This window comes from Maniola hyperantus, chromosome 18, assembly GCF_902806685.2.
Source record: "Maniola hyperantus chromosome 18, iAphHyp1.2, whole genome shotgun sequence".
NCBI lineage: Eukaryota > Metazoa > Arthropoda > Insecta > Lepidoptera > Nymphalidae > Maniola > Maniola hyperantus.
Genome location: NC_048553.1, coordinates 1,177,509 through 1,193,272, shown reverse-complemented (window position 1 = coordinate 1,193,272; position 15,764 = coordinate 1,177,509). Strand labels below are relative to the sequence as shown.

The window sequence follows — 15,764 nt, the reverse complement described above, 5'->3', positions numbered from 1 at the left end:
GTCACCTTGCTCAAGCATGTTTTTAGGGTTCCGTACTTTAAAAGGAACCCTTGCGTATAAAATTGACTTTGTTGGCTGTCTTTTTGTCAAGACCATAGAGATAGTATAAAACATCCAAGGTCAAGGACCTTCGTTTTCTCGGAGGAACGCGTGGTGATAACTTTCCACGACTGAAAGTGTTTTGAAAGCTTTGTCAAACAACGTTTTATTTTTAGTGTATTTTTATGATTTTTATCATGATTTTTCCATGCATTTCACTCAAAAAAATGTCACTACAATCAAAACAAGCAAATGGAAAAACTTTATAAAAATAAAAATACCTACAAAAAGAACTAGAAAATCATACAAAATATGCTCAAGAAATAAGTAACTAAAACAGTGCAACATTGCTGGTGGAGGGTGTCCATCCCAAAATGATCCCGTTCGATTATATCCAGATGTTAGTGGAGTCCCTGGAAGACTATAGATGGATTGTAGACGCGGCGACCGCCTGCTATCCTTTAGCTATGATGTCGAAGATACACACGGCGTAGTATTGACTAATTGAAATGGTTAGCACACCTATTTCAATTCAATCCATCAGCCTGTATGCGTGCACTGCTGGACATAGGCCTTTTCGAGAGCGTGCCACCAAACACGGTCCTCCGCCTTCCTCATGCACACGCACTCCGCCACCTTCTTCAGGTCATCGGTCCAGTTGGAGGTCGTTCCACACGGCGTTTACGGGTAGGTAGGTACGTCGTACGAGGTCTCTACTCCAGAACCCGTCTACCCCATCGGCCGTCGGTTCTGCGATAGACATGCGTGCCCCGTTACACTTACCACTATTTGTGCTGCACCGCTTGAATCCAGCGGCTCCCTGTGACTCGGTTGATGTCGTCTGTCCACCTAGTGGGGGATTTCTGCCAGTGAGGGCTTTCCAGTGCGAGGTTGCCTGGATTCCTGCATTTTTTGAACCCTTACAACACAGCTATCGGTTCGTCCAACTATGTGCCACGCCCATTGCCACTTCAGCTTTGCGACCAAAGACATTTGAGGTGGGCGCTAACAACTGTAACACAGTTTCTAACTAAAGCAGTCGTTACCGTTCTTTACTTTTAAGGCAATGTAAAGAGAAAAATAAAGATTTTTTCAGTTTTTTTTTTTTCATTTAAGTAGATGCCACCTAGGTGTAGGCATACCTATTATTTCGAAGCCCGTTATGCTGTCGGTTACTCTGGTTCTTCTACCCTCATTTTATGTGCTGTATGGTCTATTAATCCATTCCATACTAATATTTTAAATGCGAAAGTGTGTCTGTGTGTCTGTCTGTCTGTCTGTCTATCTGTCTGTCTGCTAGCCTTTCACGGCCCAACCGTTCAACCGATTTTGACGAAATTTGGTACAGAGATAGCTTGAATCCCGGGGAAGGACATAGGACTTTTTATCCCGGAAAACCAAAGAGTTCCCACGGGATTTTAAAAAAAGTCTAATTCCACGCGGACGAAGTCGCGGGTATCAGCTAGTTGTACATAAATCTTTTAATTACAGACAATCTAATCGAGGTCACCTAAATTAAATGTGATCATCAAATTATTACAATGGTTAGCGAACATCTATTGCCCGGATCATTACAGGAGCAACGTTTTTTTATCGGATTATACCAGGGTTACCGGATAAAGAAAGTACTAACACCTATTAGTTCCATCAGCCTAACCTTATCATCTAGCTCACCAGAAATTAGTTCATCGTGGACAACCAATTCATCAAATACCTCTTCAACAATATCTGATGTGACTGATGCATCAATCTCATCAAAAAGGAGTTCTTCCGGTACAGATAGCACCCTGGGTATGATAACAACTCCTTGGACAACTGAATCTTGGTCTGGCGAGAGCGTGAACGAAACTATTGAAGCTTATTCTGAAACTGTTATGAATACTTTGACGTCTCTGACTGTAAATCCCGAGTCTACGGAATCCATTGGAGGAGTCACATCAGAATTAAACACTGCAAGCATCAATACTGTAACGTTATTAGAAAGAAACGAGCCAATATCATATTTTTCAGTTAACTTGAACAGCGTACCTTCTGAATCTACTGGTAAATTGAAAATGAAAACCAAAGCGAAATCCTACAGCGAAATTGAAAGCACCTTCGATTCTTGGACTGTGGAATCGTTCACAAGTTTTGTGGAATATTCGGACTCCAATATCGTAAAAGTCCGGTACCCCTGGAGTCCTTGCACGTATTTGAGCAGCACGGACATATACCCAGACTCGATGGACACCTTTCGGAGCAGTGTGATCAGTCTGATCAACTCACCAACCCTGGATAGTACCCATGAAACTGTCCGATATTATATTAACGTCCTCCACGAAAGTGATATAATTTGTAGCTAAACCTATTTTCACGTAAATAAATGAAACATTGTTAACTACCCGCACTTTCATTTTAATGCGACTACAGTTGCATCTACTTACCTACATTAGATCTAATCTAACCTAAATCACGCTGTTCTGTACCACGTCTGGGCAAAGGCCTCCGTCCGATCCTTCCACCATGTCCTATTTTCGTGCCTCTTCAGGTCACGTAACAGTAAAGTTATCTAATTCATCACGCCAACGTCGCCTGCACGGACCACGCTGGTGATTCTGGGGCGTTCAAAAAGAAGCAGATTTTGCCCATAATACTATGTATGATAATGTCCCGTACTATACCTATAGTACGGGACAGGTCGAGATGTCTATATATAGTTCTCTATATATAGATCTCTATGATATAGTTAATTAAGATGATGATTAAGATGATGATTAAAATGATGATTAAGATGATAAGGGAATGAGACTATTAAGTTTGCGACCATAGGTTAGTGAGCGGGCTGCCATGGCGGAACGCCCCGCACAGCCCCCGCGCTATCTCGGTGCGCGATGGAGCGGGTGACGTCGAAATCAAAGAGTTCCCACGGGATTTTTAAAAATCTCCATCCATGCGGACGATATCACGGGCATCATCAGCGGCCAAATAGGTAAGTCATATCATCCGAAGCTCGTTCAAGATCCTTTTACGTGACCAGTAAAATCCATCTCCCTACTATGTCAGTAGCTAACTATGTACCTATATTAAGTTAACTACAGGTACTAATATATTCTGTGGTTCGGTGTTAACGAATTTATAACTGCCACATTGACATACCTATCAATAACAGCAAAAGTTTGTTTACTGATTTTTGGACGACCTCGGTTACCGGTAAGGCGTAGGTATCTATTAATTTTTTATTTAAAAATTACCTACTTCTCAACCAGTTTACCTTCACACAAAAACATCATCAACTGGAAACATTTTTAAAATAAAAACTAATTTGTTTGATTTCGATCTTCAGTTCGGATGGTCCCACGTTTGCCACGCACCTCAACTGTAGGAGTTATGTGCGTTTTAAGCAATTAAATATCACTTGCTTTAACGGTGAAGGAAAACATCGTGCGAAAACCTGGATGCCTGAGTTCTCCGTTATATTCTCAAAGGTGTGTGAAAGTCAATCCGCACTTGGCCAGGCGTGGTAAACTATGGCCTTAAACACTTCACATACTGAGAGGAGACCTGTGCTCAGTAGTGGGCCGACGAAGAGTTTATCATTATGATGATGATGTGTTTAGATAATTAAAAACAAGTTTCATTACAACCTTCGTTTATTTCTTTCAAGTTTATAGTAACTTCAAATACAACATTACAATACAGAAATACAATTTTTCGTACAAAAATGAGTTCTATTTGCTTAACAAAATTGGCAAAACTTATATAAATAAACAAGATAGTACCTAAGTATATTTTTTATATTGTCTTGTGCAGACAGTTTTTGCAATAAATATGTTTTATAGCTAAAGGCAAATAAGCATATAGGTACATTTTTTAACCTACTCACATTCATACGTAAATTAAATACTGTTACAAAAGGCAAGAAAATCTAGCAAAAAGTATTTAATTTCTATAACACTTACTTAATTTTTCTAGCAATAGAAATCAAAAGTTGTTTTATTGTTAACTACATTATGAAACTTATTTAACAAAATCAACATTCGAAATCATACATTGAAATTGAAATTTTAAAGTTTTGGTAAAACAGAAGCTGATCCCGCGCGGGATGCGGAATCAAGCCGCAAGCGCGCCGCCGCGCCGTTTGCGTCAACGATTGTGTAGTTAGTGAGATATTTTAACTGTATAATTATTATTGTAAATAATAATAATTATTGTAAATAATAATTAATAAAATATTAAAAAATAAAACATCGGCAGTTAGGAAACAGAAAACAATCATGGTCAATGATGTTGGTATCTGGTGTTGTACTGTTCTCTTCTACAGCGCACGCGCTAACTAAAAGCTTGACTGAATTAGTGGCGGCTTAGCGGCCAAAATTACGCAAAATAAATAATCAATCTGTGAACAAATTACTTAGCAATTAATTTAATTAAATTATTTGTCAAAAACAAGCATGTAACTTTGACAATTAATAAGCAGAGGCCGCATTTGGAACCCTCGCAGCTCTAATTTTACGTATTACATATTTACTATTTAGTTATTAATTTTAACCATTGGCATTCAAAAAGTGCAGTACAGATAAGTAAAATCGCGGTTTTCATCGCGCCATTTAAACTTTGTGTCAACTGTCATGTCAAAGGTACGATTTCAGTCCTTATTTTAAAGGTGAACCGTACTTTTGACATGACAGTTGACATATAGTTAAAATGGCACGTGAGAACTCATTTTGAACGGACTATACAAACTTTGGATTTTATTAACTACTTTGCCGCTTTCCGCATTTCGCGTGGGATTCATCTCGGTTTGACCAAAGCTTAATCAAGTGAAATCAAGGGACAAAAATCAGGGTCATCACATACTTGCAGGCACACATCCACAACCTAAGCGTTCTGAACCATTACAATCATTGCTGTGGTACATTGCACAGCCCTATAACGCTCTTGTAGTACTTTTCCTCTGTCAGGGAGTCCACCAGAAACTTGCCTAGATCGCACTTGGATATGCTACGGCCTGGAGACTTCTCCGGGTTCACTTCCACGATGATCTCCCGGCTTGGGTCATCTGTGGAGAGATATAGAATAGAATAGAATATGTTTTTTATTCATGTAAACTTTTTACAAGTGCTTATGAATAGTCAGATAGTTTTAATTTACCACTGGTTCAGAATGCCGTTCATACCGAGTAAATCATAATAGTCATAGATTATGAAGAGAACTTTCTCTGTAGCGTGCTGTACAAACATACGGGCCGCGGTAGACAGTAATGTACATCGACCTTGAGAAGGAGATAGCATATTTGTAGAGCACTGTCTCTGTCGTCGACAAAACGTCATATAGGTGTGAGTGACAGAGACAACGCTCTACAAAGCCGAAATGTCCTAAATAAAGGCTGATTAATATAGTATTTTATTTTATTTTATTTTATGGTATGCGACTGGTCGAGATGGCAGTCAGGGAGGGAACGCTTCGCATTTTCGATGGAAGCTTGATTTCTTCCGACATTTTGTTCAAATATCGTCATATTTCAACAAATTAACACAAACCAATATTAAATTATACCTATAAACCTTCCTCTTGAATCACTCTATCTATTGGTGAAATCCGCATTAAAATCCGTTGCGTAGTTTAAAAGATCTACGTGTTCATACATACATACAGACAACGGGAAGCGACTTTATTTTATACTATGTAGAGATGATGCCCGCGACTTCGTCCGCGTGGGTTAACGTTTTTGAAAATCCCGTGGGAACCCTTTACTTTTCCGGGATAAAAAGTAGCCTATGTCCTTCCCCGGGATGCAAGCTATCTCTGTACCAAATTTCGTCAAAATCGATTGAACGGTTGAGACGTGAAAAGCTAGCAGACAGACAGACACACTTTCGCATTTATAATATTAGTATGGACTACAAATGGAGGTATAGAAAAGTGCAGTTTAAGTAGGGTAAGTACCTATTTACTATTTACCAAACTTATACCTACTTACTACCTATCTACTGGCTATCTAAAGTACGCATAAATTCCCTTTCCCAAACAAGGTCTTTGCCCTGCAGTTCTTACAACCGGATCCGATCAATTTGTAACAGACATTGCCATTTGCCCGACGCGACGCGGCCAAAACGATTTAACACTTAACTAATATATAAAAGGAAAAAGTGACTTACTGACTGATTTATCAACGCACAGCTGAAACTACAGGACGGATCGGGCTGAAATTTGACATGCAGATAGCGATTATGACGTAGCTATCCGCTAAGAAAGGATTTTTGAAAATTCAACCCCTAAGGGGGTTAAATTGGGGGTTGAAATTCGTGTATTCCACGTGGACGAAGTCGCGAGCATATGCTAGTAATAAATAGTTCTGCTTCTGATCCTAAACTAGCGGCACGCTATGATGGCCGGTTTGACGTTTGTCCGCTCATGAAGTTCCGTATTAATTGATAACGACTTTGAAGGAAATAATTGTATTACTTTATTGACGATAGTGATGTGCAGAGATTCATAAATTTTATCGAATGTAGTTTTAGGTTTAGGACTCAAAATTTATTTATTAAATTGATTTCTTAAATGTATACAAGTGTAGAAAAATCAGTTTGCACCATTTAAGGGGTGAATGTACTTGTGAATATGAACAATTTTCACTATGTGGACAAACCTCTGAAATCGCAAAAAATATCAATAAATTTTTAAAAATGGAATCTAATACGATCGTCACATAGGATCGCTGGCTAGCACAACTACTACCTCCGGCAAACTCGCGTCAATGCTCAATGCAAAACAAAGCAGTTTCGAATTGACGTTGCTTCGAAAAGTATAAACTGTCAGTGCAATGCGATTGTGATATAGTTTTGACCTGGCTTTGGATTTCAAATATTGATACTGCATTACTGTTGACCCTTGCTCGTTAATTTGGACTCTGTTCAAGCCCTTTGTTGTGGATTTCGTCGATATGACCGAACGTACGCAGAGAACTGTTCTAAATAGTCAGACACGTGAGTTCCTAATACGCCTTCGTAACTATTTCGATCGTGAAGCTCAAAATGGAGGGCCAATTTTACCTATAACGTCAGTGGTTGAACGCGTAGCTGATGCGCTTAATATTGGACAACGAACTGTTAGACGGATAACTAAAAAAAAATATGGCGAGACTGGCACAGAAGAAAATAAACTTCACACACCAAAAAAGAGAAAACGAGCAAAACCAGTCGTAGGCATCGATAGCTTTGATGCCGATGCTATCCGAAGACATGTTTACGGCTACTATTTACAGAAGGAGTATCCAACAAGAAAAAAGTTGGTGCATTCACTGAAGGAAGCTGGATTATTCTTCGGTGGGGAAAGTTCTTTAACGAAGATTTTGAAGACCATTGGATTTCGATACAAAAAATGTAACAAACGCAAAATATTGATGGAAAGATTTGATATAGCGATGGCAAGGTATACTTTTTTACGGCAAGTGAAAGAAATCAAAAATTGGCAAAATGTTGTGTTCTTGGATGAAACATGGCTTAATGCTAACCATACTGTAGGCCGTTCTTGGAACGATGACACAGCAGCATCTACTTCCAAAGTTCCTGTAGGAAAAGGATCGCGACTTATAATTTGTCACGCCGGAACCATCAACGGGTTTGTCGAAGGTTCTCTCATGGCTTTTGCGTCAAAAACCACTGGAGACTATCATGAAGACATGAATGGAGAAAAGTTTACTGAATGGTTTACCTCAATGTTGTGTAGCCTCCCTGAACCATCTATTATAATTATGGACAACGCCCCATACCACTCGATGCAAATTGACAAGCCACCTGCCCAATCCCAAAAGAAAGCTGATATCGTCGCATGGCTTCGTAAAAATGGCGTAGATGCAAACATGAATATGTTAAAAGCGGAATTAGTACGTCTTTTAAAAGAAAACAAACCAACCAAGATCCGATACGTCATTGACGAAATAGCATTAGAACATGGGCACAGAGTTATACGGTTACCGCCTTACCATTGTGAGTATAATGCGATTGAGTTGGTGTGGGCTCAAATTAAGGGATATGCTGCAAGACACAATACAGAACCCCCATTTACCACAAAAAAAATGCTAAAATTATTAGAAGAAGCTTGTGAACATGTGACTAAAGGAGACTGGGAAAAGGTTGTGAATAGAACTGTTAAATTAATAAGGGAAGATTATGAAAGAGATGTGAAAATAGATAATATTATAGAAAACGAACATATAATTATTAATGTATGTGATGATAGCAGTGACGACAGTGAAAATAGTAGTATGGACGAATCTGATTAATTATGGCCTTTTGTGGCACCTTTTTCGGTATCTTTTGTATTCATATGTTTCTTGTGTGCATATAAAGTATGTATATTCATTTTCGTTCAAATATTCAGTTCGTTCAAATAAATTAAATAAACATATACATTTTTGTTTTATTAAACCTATTTAATCAGGTACAAAAACAAAACTTAATTGTTTTTTGTTCGAGAATAAATTGACATTCCACATCACTATTGTAATGTGTCAAACCGGCCATCATAGCGTGCCGCTAGTGTAGTCCTTCAATACATAGATGTGAAAGTTTTTTAATTCTTTAAACCTTTACTTTATTACCCGACTGCGGCGAAGGCCAAAGGATGGTTATGTGTTTGACCCGTATGTCCGTTCCTATGTCCGCTTGTAACTACTGAACATCTAAACCGATTTTGATGAATGATACGTCATTATTAGATTTGTCTTGATGACGCGAGTGTCACTACGAAGCTAAAATTCTTTAAAAAATCAAAATGGCGGATTTTATGCGCCTTAATGTGCGGGCTGAAAAAAAAAACAATTTTTTCAAGGCCCTCGAGTGGGGTTTAAAAAACGAGTACGAACATATCGGAATATATGTTTTTTTTTACATTTTACATATGTAAAAAAAAACATTCGAAAAATTCGGCTCGTCAATTAAGTAAAAATCTCTATCATACATAATACATAGATACAGTTACATTATACATAGTAGTAATAAATTAAGTTACATTGGAAATATTTCCAATGTAACTTTACTATATAACTACAATTTCGGTATATGAAAAATAAAAATAAAATAAAATAAAAACTGCATCATCAATCATTGGTATAATCTCAATTGTTGTGATCGGCTGATTTTATAGTATTTTTGCTGCAATTATATATTTTAGCTAATAGCGACAAAGTTTCGGGCAATCAGAGGTGATTGCAATCGACATAGGTAGTACCATACGTAGTTTGACTTTTAGGAAATAATTTAATGCGCGTTAGGTATTAGGGCACCATAACTACATACCCGAGACATGGTCGCTAACTATGGGCCTCATAAGAAAGCTCAGAGACACTCAGCGGGCGATGGAGAGAGCTATGTGCGGAGTTTCTCTACGCGATCTAATCAGAAATGAGGAGATCCGTAGGAGAACTAGAGTTACCGACATAGCTCATCGGGTTGCGAAGCTGAAGTGGTAATGGGCAGGGCACATAGTTCGTAAAACCGATAGACGTTGGGCTCCCAAGGTGCTGGAATGGCGACTTCGAACCAGAAGACCCCGTGTTGGAAGACTCCCCACTAGGTGGACGGACGACATCAGACGAGTCGCAGGGAGCCGAGGAAGTCCTTACAAGAGACCTATGTCCAGCGGTGGACGTCTATCAGTTGATGATGATGAACAACATACCAGATTTTTTCCATGACTAGTTTATTTTCAGTCCGTCTATATTTTGCGAGTGCCAGCGAATGGATAAAGTAAATATTGGTATCGAAGTCTACTGACGCAAAACAACCTTGGTTGAAAATGACGTCCGAAACATACCGAGTGGAGACTGCTATGTCAACCAAGTCGGATCCACGGAAATATTAGGAAACTTCGAATGTGTTAACAAGTAATAACTATAGCGCGTTCAATATTAACTGGCGTGTTTCCACTTGAGACTGTCATTAGCAAAAACACTATTGTTATTGCTAATGACAGTCTCAAGTGGAAACACGCCAATAATTCTATAATTAAGTCGTGGCGGGTGAATTCAAAAGTTGCAACAAAATCCATACTTAATATTATAAATGCGAAAGTGTGTCTGTCCAACAGTTCAATCGATTTTGATGAAATTTTGTACAGCGTTAGTTTACATCCTGGGGAAGGACATAGGCTACTTTTTATCCCGGAAAATCAAAGAGTTCCCACGGGATTTTCAAAACCCGAAATCCACGCGGACGAAGTCGCGGGCATCATCTAGTAATAATAATATATTTTATTTTTGAATTTAGAATTTAGACACAAGAACGAGTTTCCTACCCTCTGCACTAGGAATTTTCCAAACTTATTTAAAAATCAGAATCATTTGCCGTCCGCGTATGTCTATCAATGAGCGTGGTATCTCGTGAACCATAATAGGTAGAGGCCCGAAATTTTCACAGAATGTGTATTTCTATTGCGACTACGGAACCCTTCCTGTGCGAGACCGACTCGCACTTGACCGTTGTTTGCGTGCGTTTGACTTTAATCACACCAAATAATAATTGATGATGCAGGCTAAGGTGGAAGTCTAATGTGCATGGCAAAAAGTTTCCTTTCGATCACATATTCATCAACAAAACATAAGTGTGCTATAAATTAGTGGGCTATTACAACTTGCTGATCAATGAGGAAAAACTTTATAGTTAAAAAAAAAACTAGAAGAACACGATTTTATAAGCGCATTAAGTTGTTACTTAGGTAAGACTTGGACTGTCAAGAATAGAGCCCGTCTGTTGACGACCAAACAACTTATAGTACCTCGGCCAAAAGTGATGAACATCGATCTTTAGAAGGAGATAGCAGATTTGTAGAACACTGTCTCCGTCGTTGAGACCGACAAGACGTCATATGGGTATGAGTGACAGAGACAACGGTCTACAAACGTGAAATGTCTTTCTAAAGGCCGATGTTCACCACTTTCGGCCGCGTACTGTACGAGTATATGGGTGTTGGCAATTTGAGAAACATAAAGAACATTTTATTGGCAATTGTGTACGTTTTTATAATAGACTAGCTTATGCTTGCGACTTCGTCCGCGTGGACTACACAAATTTCAAACCCCCTATTTGACCCTCTTAGGGGTTGAATTTTAAAAAATCCTTTCTTAGCGGATGCCTACGTCATAATAGCTATCTGCATGCCAAATTTCAGCCCGATAGGTCCTGTAGTTTGTGCTGTGCGTTGATAGATCCGTCAGTCAGTCACCTTTTCCTTTTATATATTTTTTATAGATTTCGATTTATTTGCGAGAGTTAATATAGATGGTACAAACGGCCGGTTTTATTAACCGGCCGTTCTAACCCTTTTATGGGTTGGCCGAAGCCCATCGAAGGATTATATTGCGTCGATTTAGATATCCTACCTAAGTTGTAAACCTAAGTTTGTAACCTATTTGACATCAATAATTTCAACTTGATACTTCTCACATTTCTGATAAAAAGTGTTTTCACAGACAGATATGTATCCTATAAGGGTTTCTTTTTAGGGTTCTGTACCTCAAAAGAAAAAAACGGAACCCTTATAGGATCACTTTGTTGTCTGTCTGTCTGTCGGTCTGTCAAGAAACCAAGAATCATGAAATTTGGCAGGTAGGTGAGTCTTTAGCTGGCATTAGGGGAAAAATCTGAAAACCGTGAATTTGTGGTTACATCACAAAAAAAAATTAAATTGTGGTCATAAACTGATAATTAGTATTTTCAATTTTCGAAGTAAGATAACTATATCAAGTGGGGTATCATATGAAAGGGCTTCACTTATGAAAGGGATTCTAAAACAGATTTTTATTTATTTTTATGCATCATAGTTTTTGAATTATCGTGCAAACTGGCGAAAAAATACGACTGTAGTACGGAACCCCTCGTTGCGCGAGCCTGACTCGCACTTGGCCGGTTTTTTCGTTTGAGGTAGGTACCTATGGAACTTTAAAAGGGAGGAATTACTCGAGAAATTCTTACCCGAAATATGCGGTGAGAAGACAGCAATCCAATTGAGTCCACTGTCCTTCAATTCTATGAACATTCGCTCATGGTCCTTCGTGACCTCCACAAACCGAGGCGGCACCTTGTCAATCTCGTAGAACAAGAACGCTGATATGCAAGCAGAGACGTTCTTCACGTTCTTCGCTCTCATTCCTTCTATGATGTTCTTGGTTCCTTCTGACATGTCTGAGGTAGGGTCCAGGCTGCCTCTGGTCCCGATGGCGATGACGACGCCATCCGTGCCCTCGATCGCGTTGAACACTGAGTCCGGTTCGAGGATGTCGCCTTTGAACACTTCCACTTTGTCCTTAATGTCATCTGGTAGTTTGGTTGGGTCGCGCACGAAGGCGCGGACTTCTAGACCTGGATGATAGAATGGTTATTATAGAAATTGGAAAATTATGTTACTTACTAGCTGATACCCGCGTGGATTTAGGTTTTTGAAAATCCCATGAGAACTCTTTAATTTTCCGGGATAAAAAGCAGCCTATGTCACTCTCCAGGTCTTTAACTATACCCATGCAAAAAATCACGTCAATCCGTTGCACCGTTGCGACGTGATTGAAGGACAAACCAACAAAATTAAAGAGTTCTCATGGGATTTTCAAAAACTTAATTCCACGCAAACGAAGTCGCGGTCATCAGCTAGTTTTATACATTATATATAAATGGGAAAATCACTACCCCTATTACAAAATAGGGGTAATGATTTTGATACAAGATAGCGATTGGTTGCGATCTCAGCTGGTAAGTGATGATGAAGTCTAAGATAAGAAGCGGGCTAACTTGGAAGGGATATGATAGTTTTATTAAACCCATATTATCTCTGATCAGTTCCTATGTGGCATAGTACCAGTACGCTAAATCGGTTGGCAGTATGACTTTGCTGCCAAGCGAGGGGGTCGAGGATTCAATTTAGATTGCTGAGTATGCACCTCTAACTTTTATATGTGAAAAATCAAGTTTTAATGAAAATCACTACCCATATTATAATTATGTGAAAGTGTGTTTGTTTGTTTTTGTCCTTCAATCACGTCACAATGGTGCTCTGTTCGACGCGTCCGTCCGTCCGGATTGATGTGATTTTTGCATGGGTATAGTTTAAGTCCTGGAGAATGATACAGGCTACTTTATATCCCGGCGAAATCAAAGAGTTCCCATGGGATTTTTAAAAACCTAAATTTAAGTAAATGAATTGTGTATTACTTACAATCAAGTAACTACCTACATATTGCTGACCAAAAGTTATTTAAGCAGTAGTTTTTATTAATGTAAATTAAGATTCAGGTTTTCTTTATCATTCATACATTATAAAATATGCTAAATTATCGTACACACTTAACAAAAAACAAAGCCAACTGAATTTAAGTAGTTACAATAATTAGGGTTCCATACCTCAAAAAGAAAAACGGAACCCTTATAGGATCACTTTGTTGTCTGTCTGTCTGTAGGTCTGTCAAGAAACCTACAGGGTACTGCCCGTTGACCTAGAATCATGAAATTTGGCAGGCAAGTAGGTCTTATAGCAGACATTCGGGGAAAAATCTGAATACCATGAATTTGTGGTCTGTGAATTTCACACAAAAAACATTAAATTGTGGACTTGAACTAATAATTAGTATTTTCAATTTTCAAAGTAAGATAACTATATCAAGTGGGGTATCATATGAAAGGTCTTCACTTGTGCATTCTAATACAGGATTTTATTTATTTTTATGCATCATAGTTTTTGAATTATCGTGCAAAATGTCGAAAAAATACGACTATCGTACGGAACCCTCGTTGCGAGAGCCTGACTCGCACTTGGCCGGATTTTTTAACTGACAACAATACAATTAAAATTCTTTATATGGCTAACGCCCATGACAGCGGCATTGAAATAGGTTTTCGAGAATCCTGTAGGGTTTGCCAGCTCGGTTTTTAACTTTATTATCCATGCAAAAAGAAAAACATTGAACCATTGTTCTATTGCAGTGTGATTGATGGACAAACACCCTTTTTCATTTATAGATTAAGTACTCTCATTTCTACAAAAACATTTAAATACAATGAAACATTACATTCCTTTCAACATCGATTAGGAAAATTTAATAATCATACACAAATTAAACAATCATGTGATCGCCGGCCCACTACTGTGAGCACCAGTCCTCTCAAAATGAGAAGGGTAAACCATAGTGGGTAAGCCATAGTCCACACTTTTTAATTGTTGTTAAAGCGAGTGATATTTAATTGCTTACAATGCACATAACTTCAAAAAGTTAGGGGTGTACCCAGGATCAAACCCAGGATCTCCCAACGTGGGCTGGAGTGTTAACCATTAAACTATGAACATTTCATAATGAAACAATAAGATTGAACTCCTACCCTGAAACACAACACTCGTTCTAATAAATCATATTATTATTTTTAAAAACTTGGTTGCCTAATAATGCTTAGTTAAACTTCTGAATCAAGTCTGTTCAGTAATAAATATATAATTACAGTATGTACCTAATTGTTTGTAATTTTGTTATACCTAATTAAAATGAATCTAAAACAATTCTTTTTTAATTAATAATGTTTCGCAAATAAATTTACTTCAACTTACTTTTTTTTAATGCTGCCTCCACAGCGCAAAGACCGGTCGTGCCGGTAGCACCAAAAATCACAATTTTCTTCATCGTCAGTCGTTACACAACTTTAACAAAATGCGTTTATACGCTTCGCACTACCGTTTACAACTGCGGTGAATTGAATTCGGGGCTCGGGCTGTATCAAATCGCCTCCGAGATTATGAAAATCGATTAGATTATAGACTGACCGGCTCAAGTTGATCTCTGAATGACCGTTTACGTTAACCGGTTAGATAAATACCTGCTTCAAAATGTTTGACCAAATAAATCTCGGGTACCTAATCTTGTAATCTATTTTATCTATTCACTATTCATAATGTTTCAATTGCCGCTCAATTATTTTTGATCAAAATTAATGAGATTCAAGGATTCAAGCAACAAGACGCATGGTATCATAGTAGATAATCTATGCATGGTATAATGATATTACTCATTAGTCTGTGATCTAAAAGGTCTGTAAGGTCTGTGATAGCAATTTAAATACACAGCCACAGACCAATAACATATAGGCATAAATACACAGCCGTCAAGTGTCAACAGTCAAGTCACCTCAATCCTCAAATCATTCATCCAAGTCAACAACTCATCAATAAGAGTCCCCGCAGACCACAAACTTTTTATCGGCCGATAGTTTGCTCGGTTTCTTAATCAGTATGAAGATGGAATCGTTATAATTTGCGCACTTACATGTACATCTTCATACTGATTAAGAAACCGACCAAACTATAGGCCGATAAAAAGTTTGTGGTCTGCGGGGACCAATATAGTAGATAATCTATGGTGGGGACTCTTATATTTACGTAGTAGTACTGTCAACTTCTTTGATTTGCTCTTCTCTATTACTCTTTCGTATAATCCGTGGTCTTTACAAATGAGTCGCATTATAGTGTGACCAAGAAGCTGCTTCATTTTTTCATTTTGAAGTAGTGAAGCCTGGGATGAATGATTACCAGCTGAAAGCTTACGTTTCCATGAGAAAATAATTGTTTTTTGCTTGATTTATCGGCGAGTAGGAGGATGACCGATAATTATTAATTATTATTATTGATCTTTAGCCAACATCAGAATGTATTAATTAATTATTCTAAGGCACATGAGTATAATCGTGTGGTCTAATAAGGTCAAAGGCCCATTG

General features: G+C 38.3%; 3 protein-coding genes across 3 annotated transcripts in view; 2 read left to right on the top strand and 1 right to left on the bottom strand.

Annotated features, from left to right (window-relative positions):
• roh (reduction of Rh1) overlaps nucleotides 1–15,764 on the top strand; it is a 135,627-nt gene that overhangs the window by 43,115 nt on the left and 76,748 nt on the right. The window lies entirely within an intron of this gene.
• On the top strand, nucleotides 1,540–2,381 carry LOC117990795 (uncharacterized). Its single transcript, XM_034978286.2, has one exon. It carries the CDS (start codon nucleotides 1,581–1,583, stop codon nucleotides 2,379–2,381), a length of 801 nt encoding a protein of 266 aa, XP_034834177.2. The 5' UTR covers nucleotides 1,540–1,580.
• On the bottom strand, nucleotides 4,625–15,019 carry LOC117990586 (flavin reductase (NADPH)). The gene is made up of 3 exons (XM_034978041.2): nucleotides 14,605–15,019; nucleotides 11,991–12,377; nucleotides 4,625–5,077 (listed from the first exon to the last, which is right to left on the bottom strand). Exons 1-3 carry the CDS (start codon nucleotides 14,675–14,677, stop codon nucleotides 4,920–4,922), a joined length of 618 nt encoding a protein of 205 aa, XP_034833932.1. The 5' UTR covers nucleotides 14,678–15,019; the 3' UTR covers nucleotides 4,625–4,919.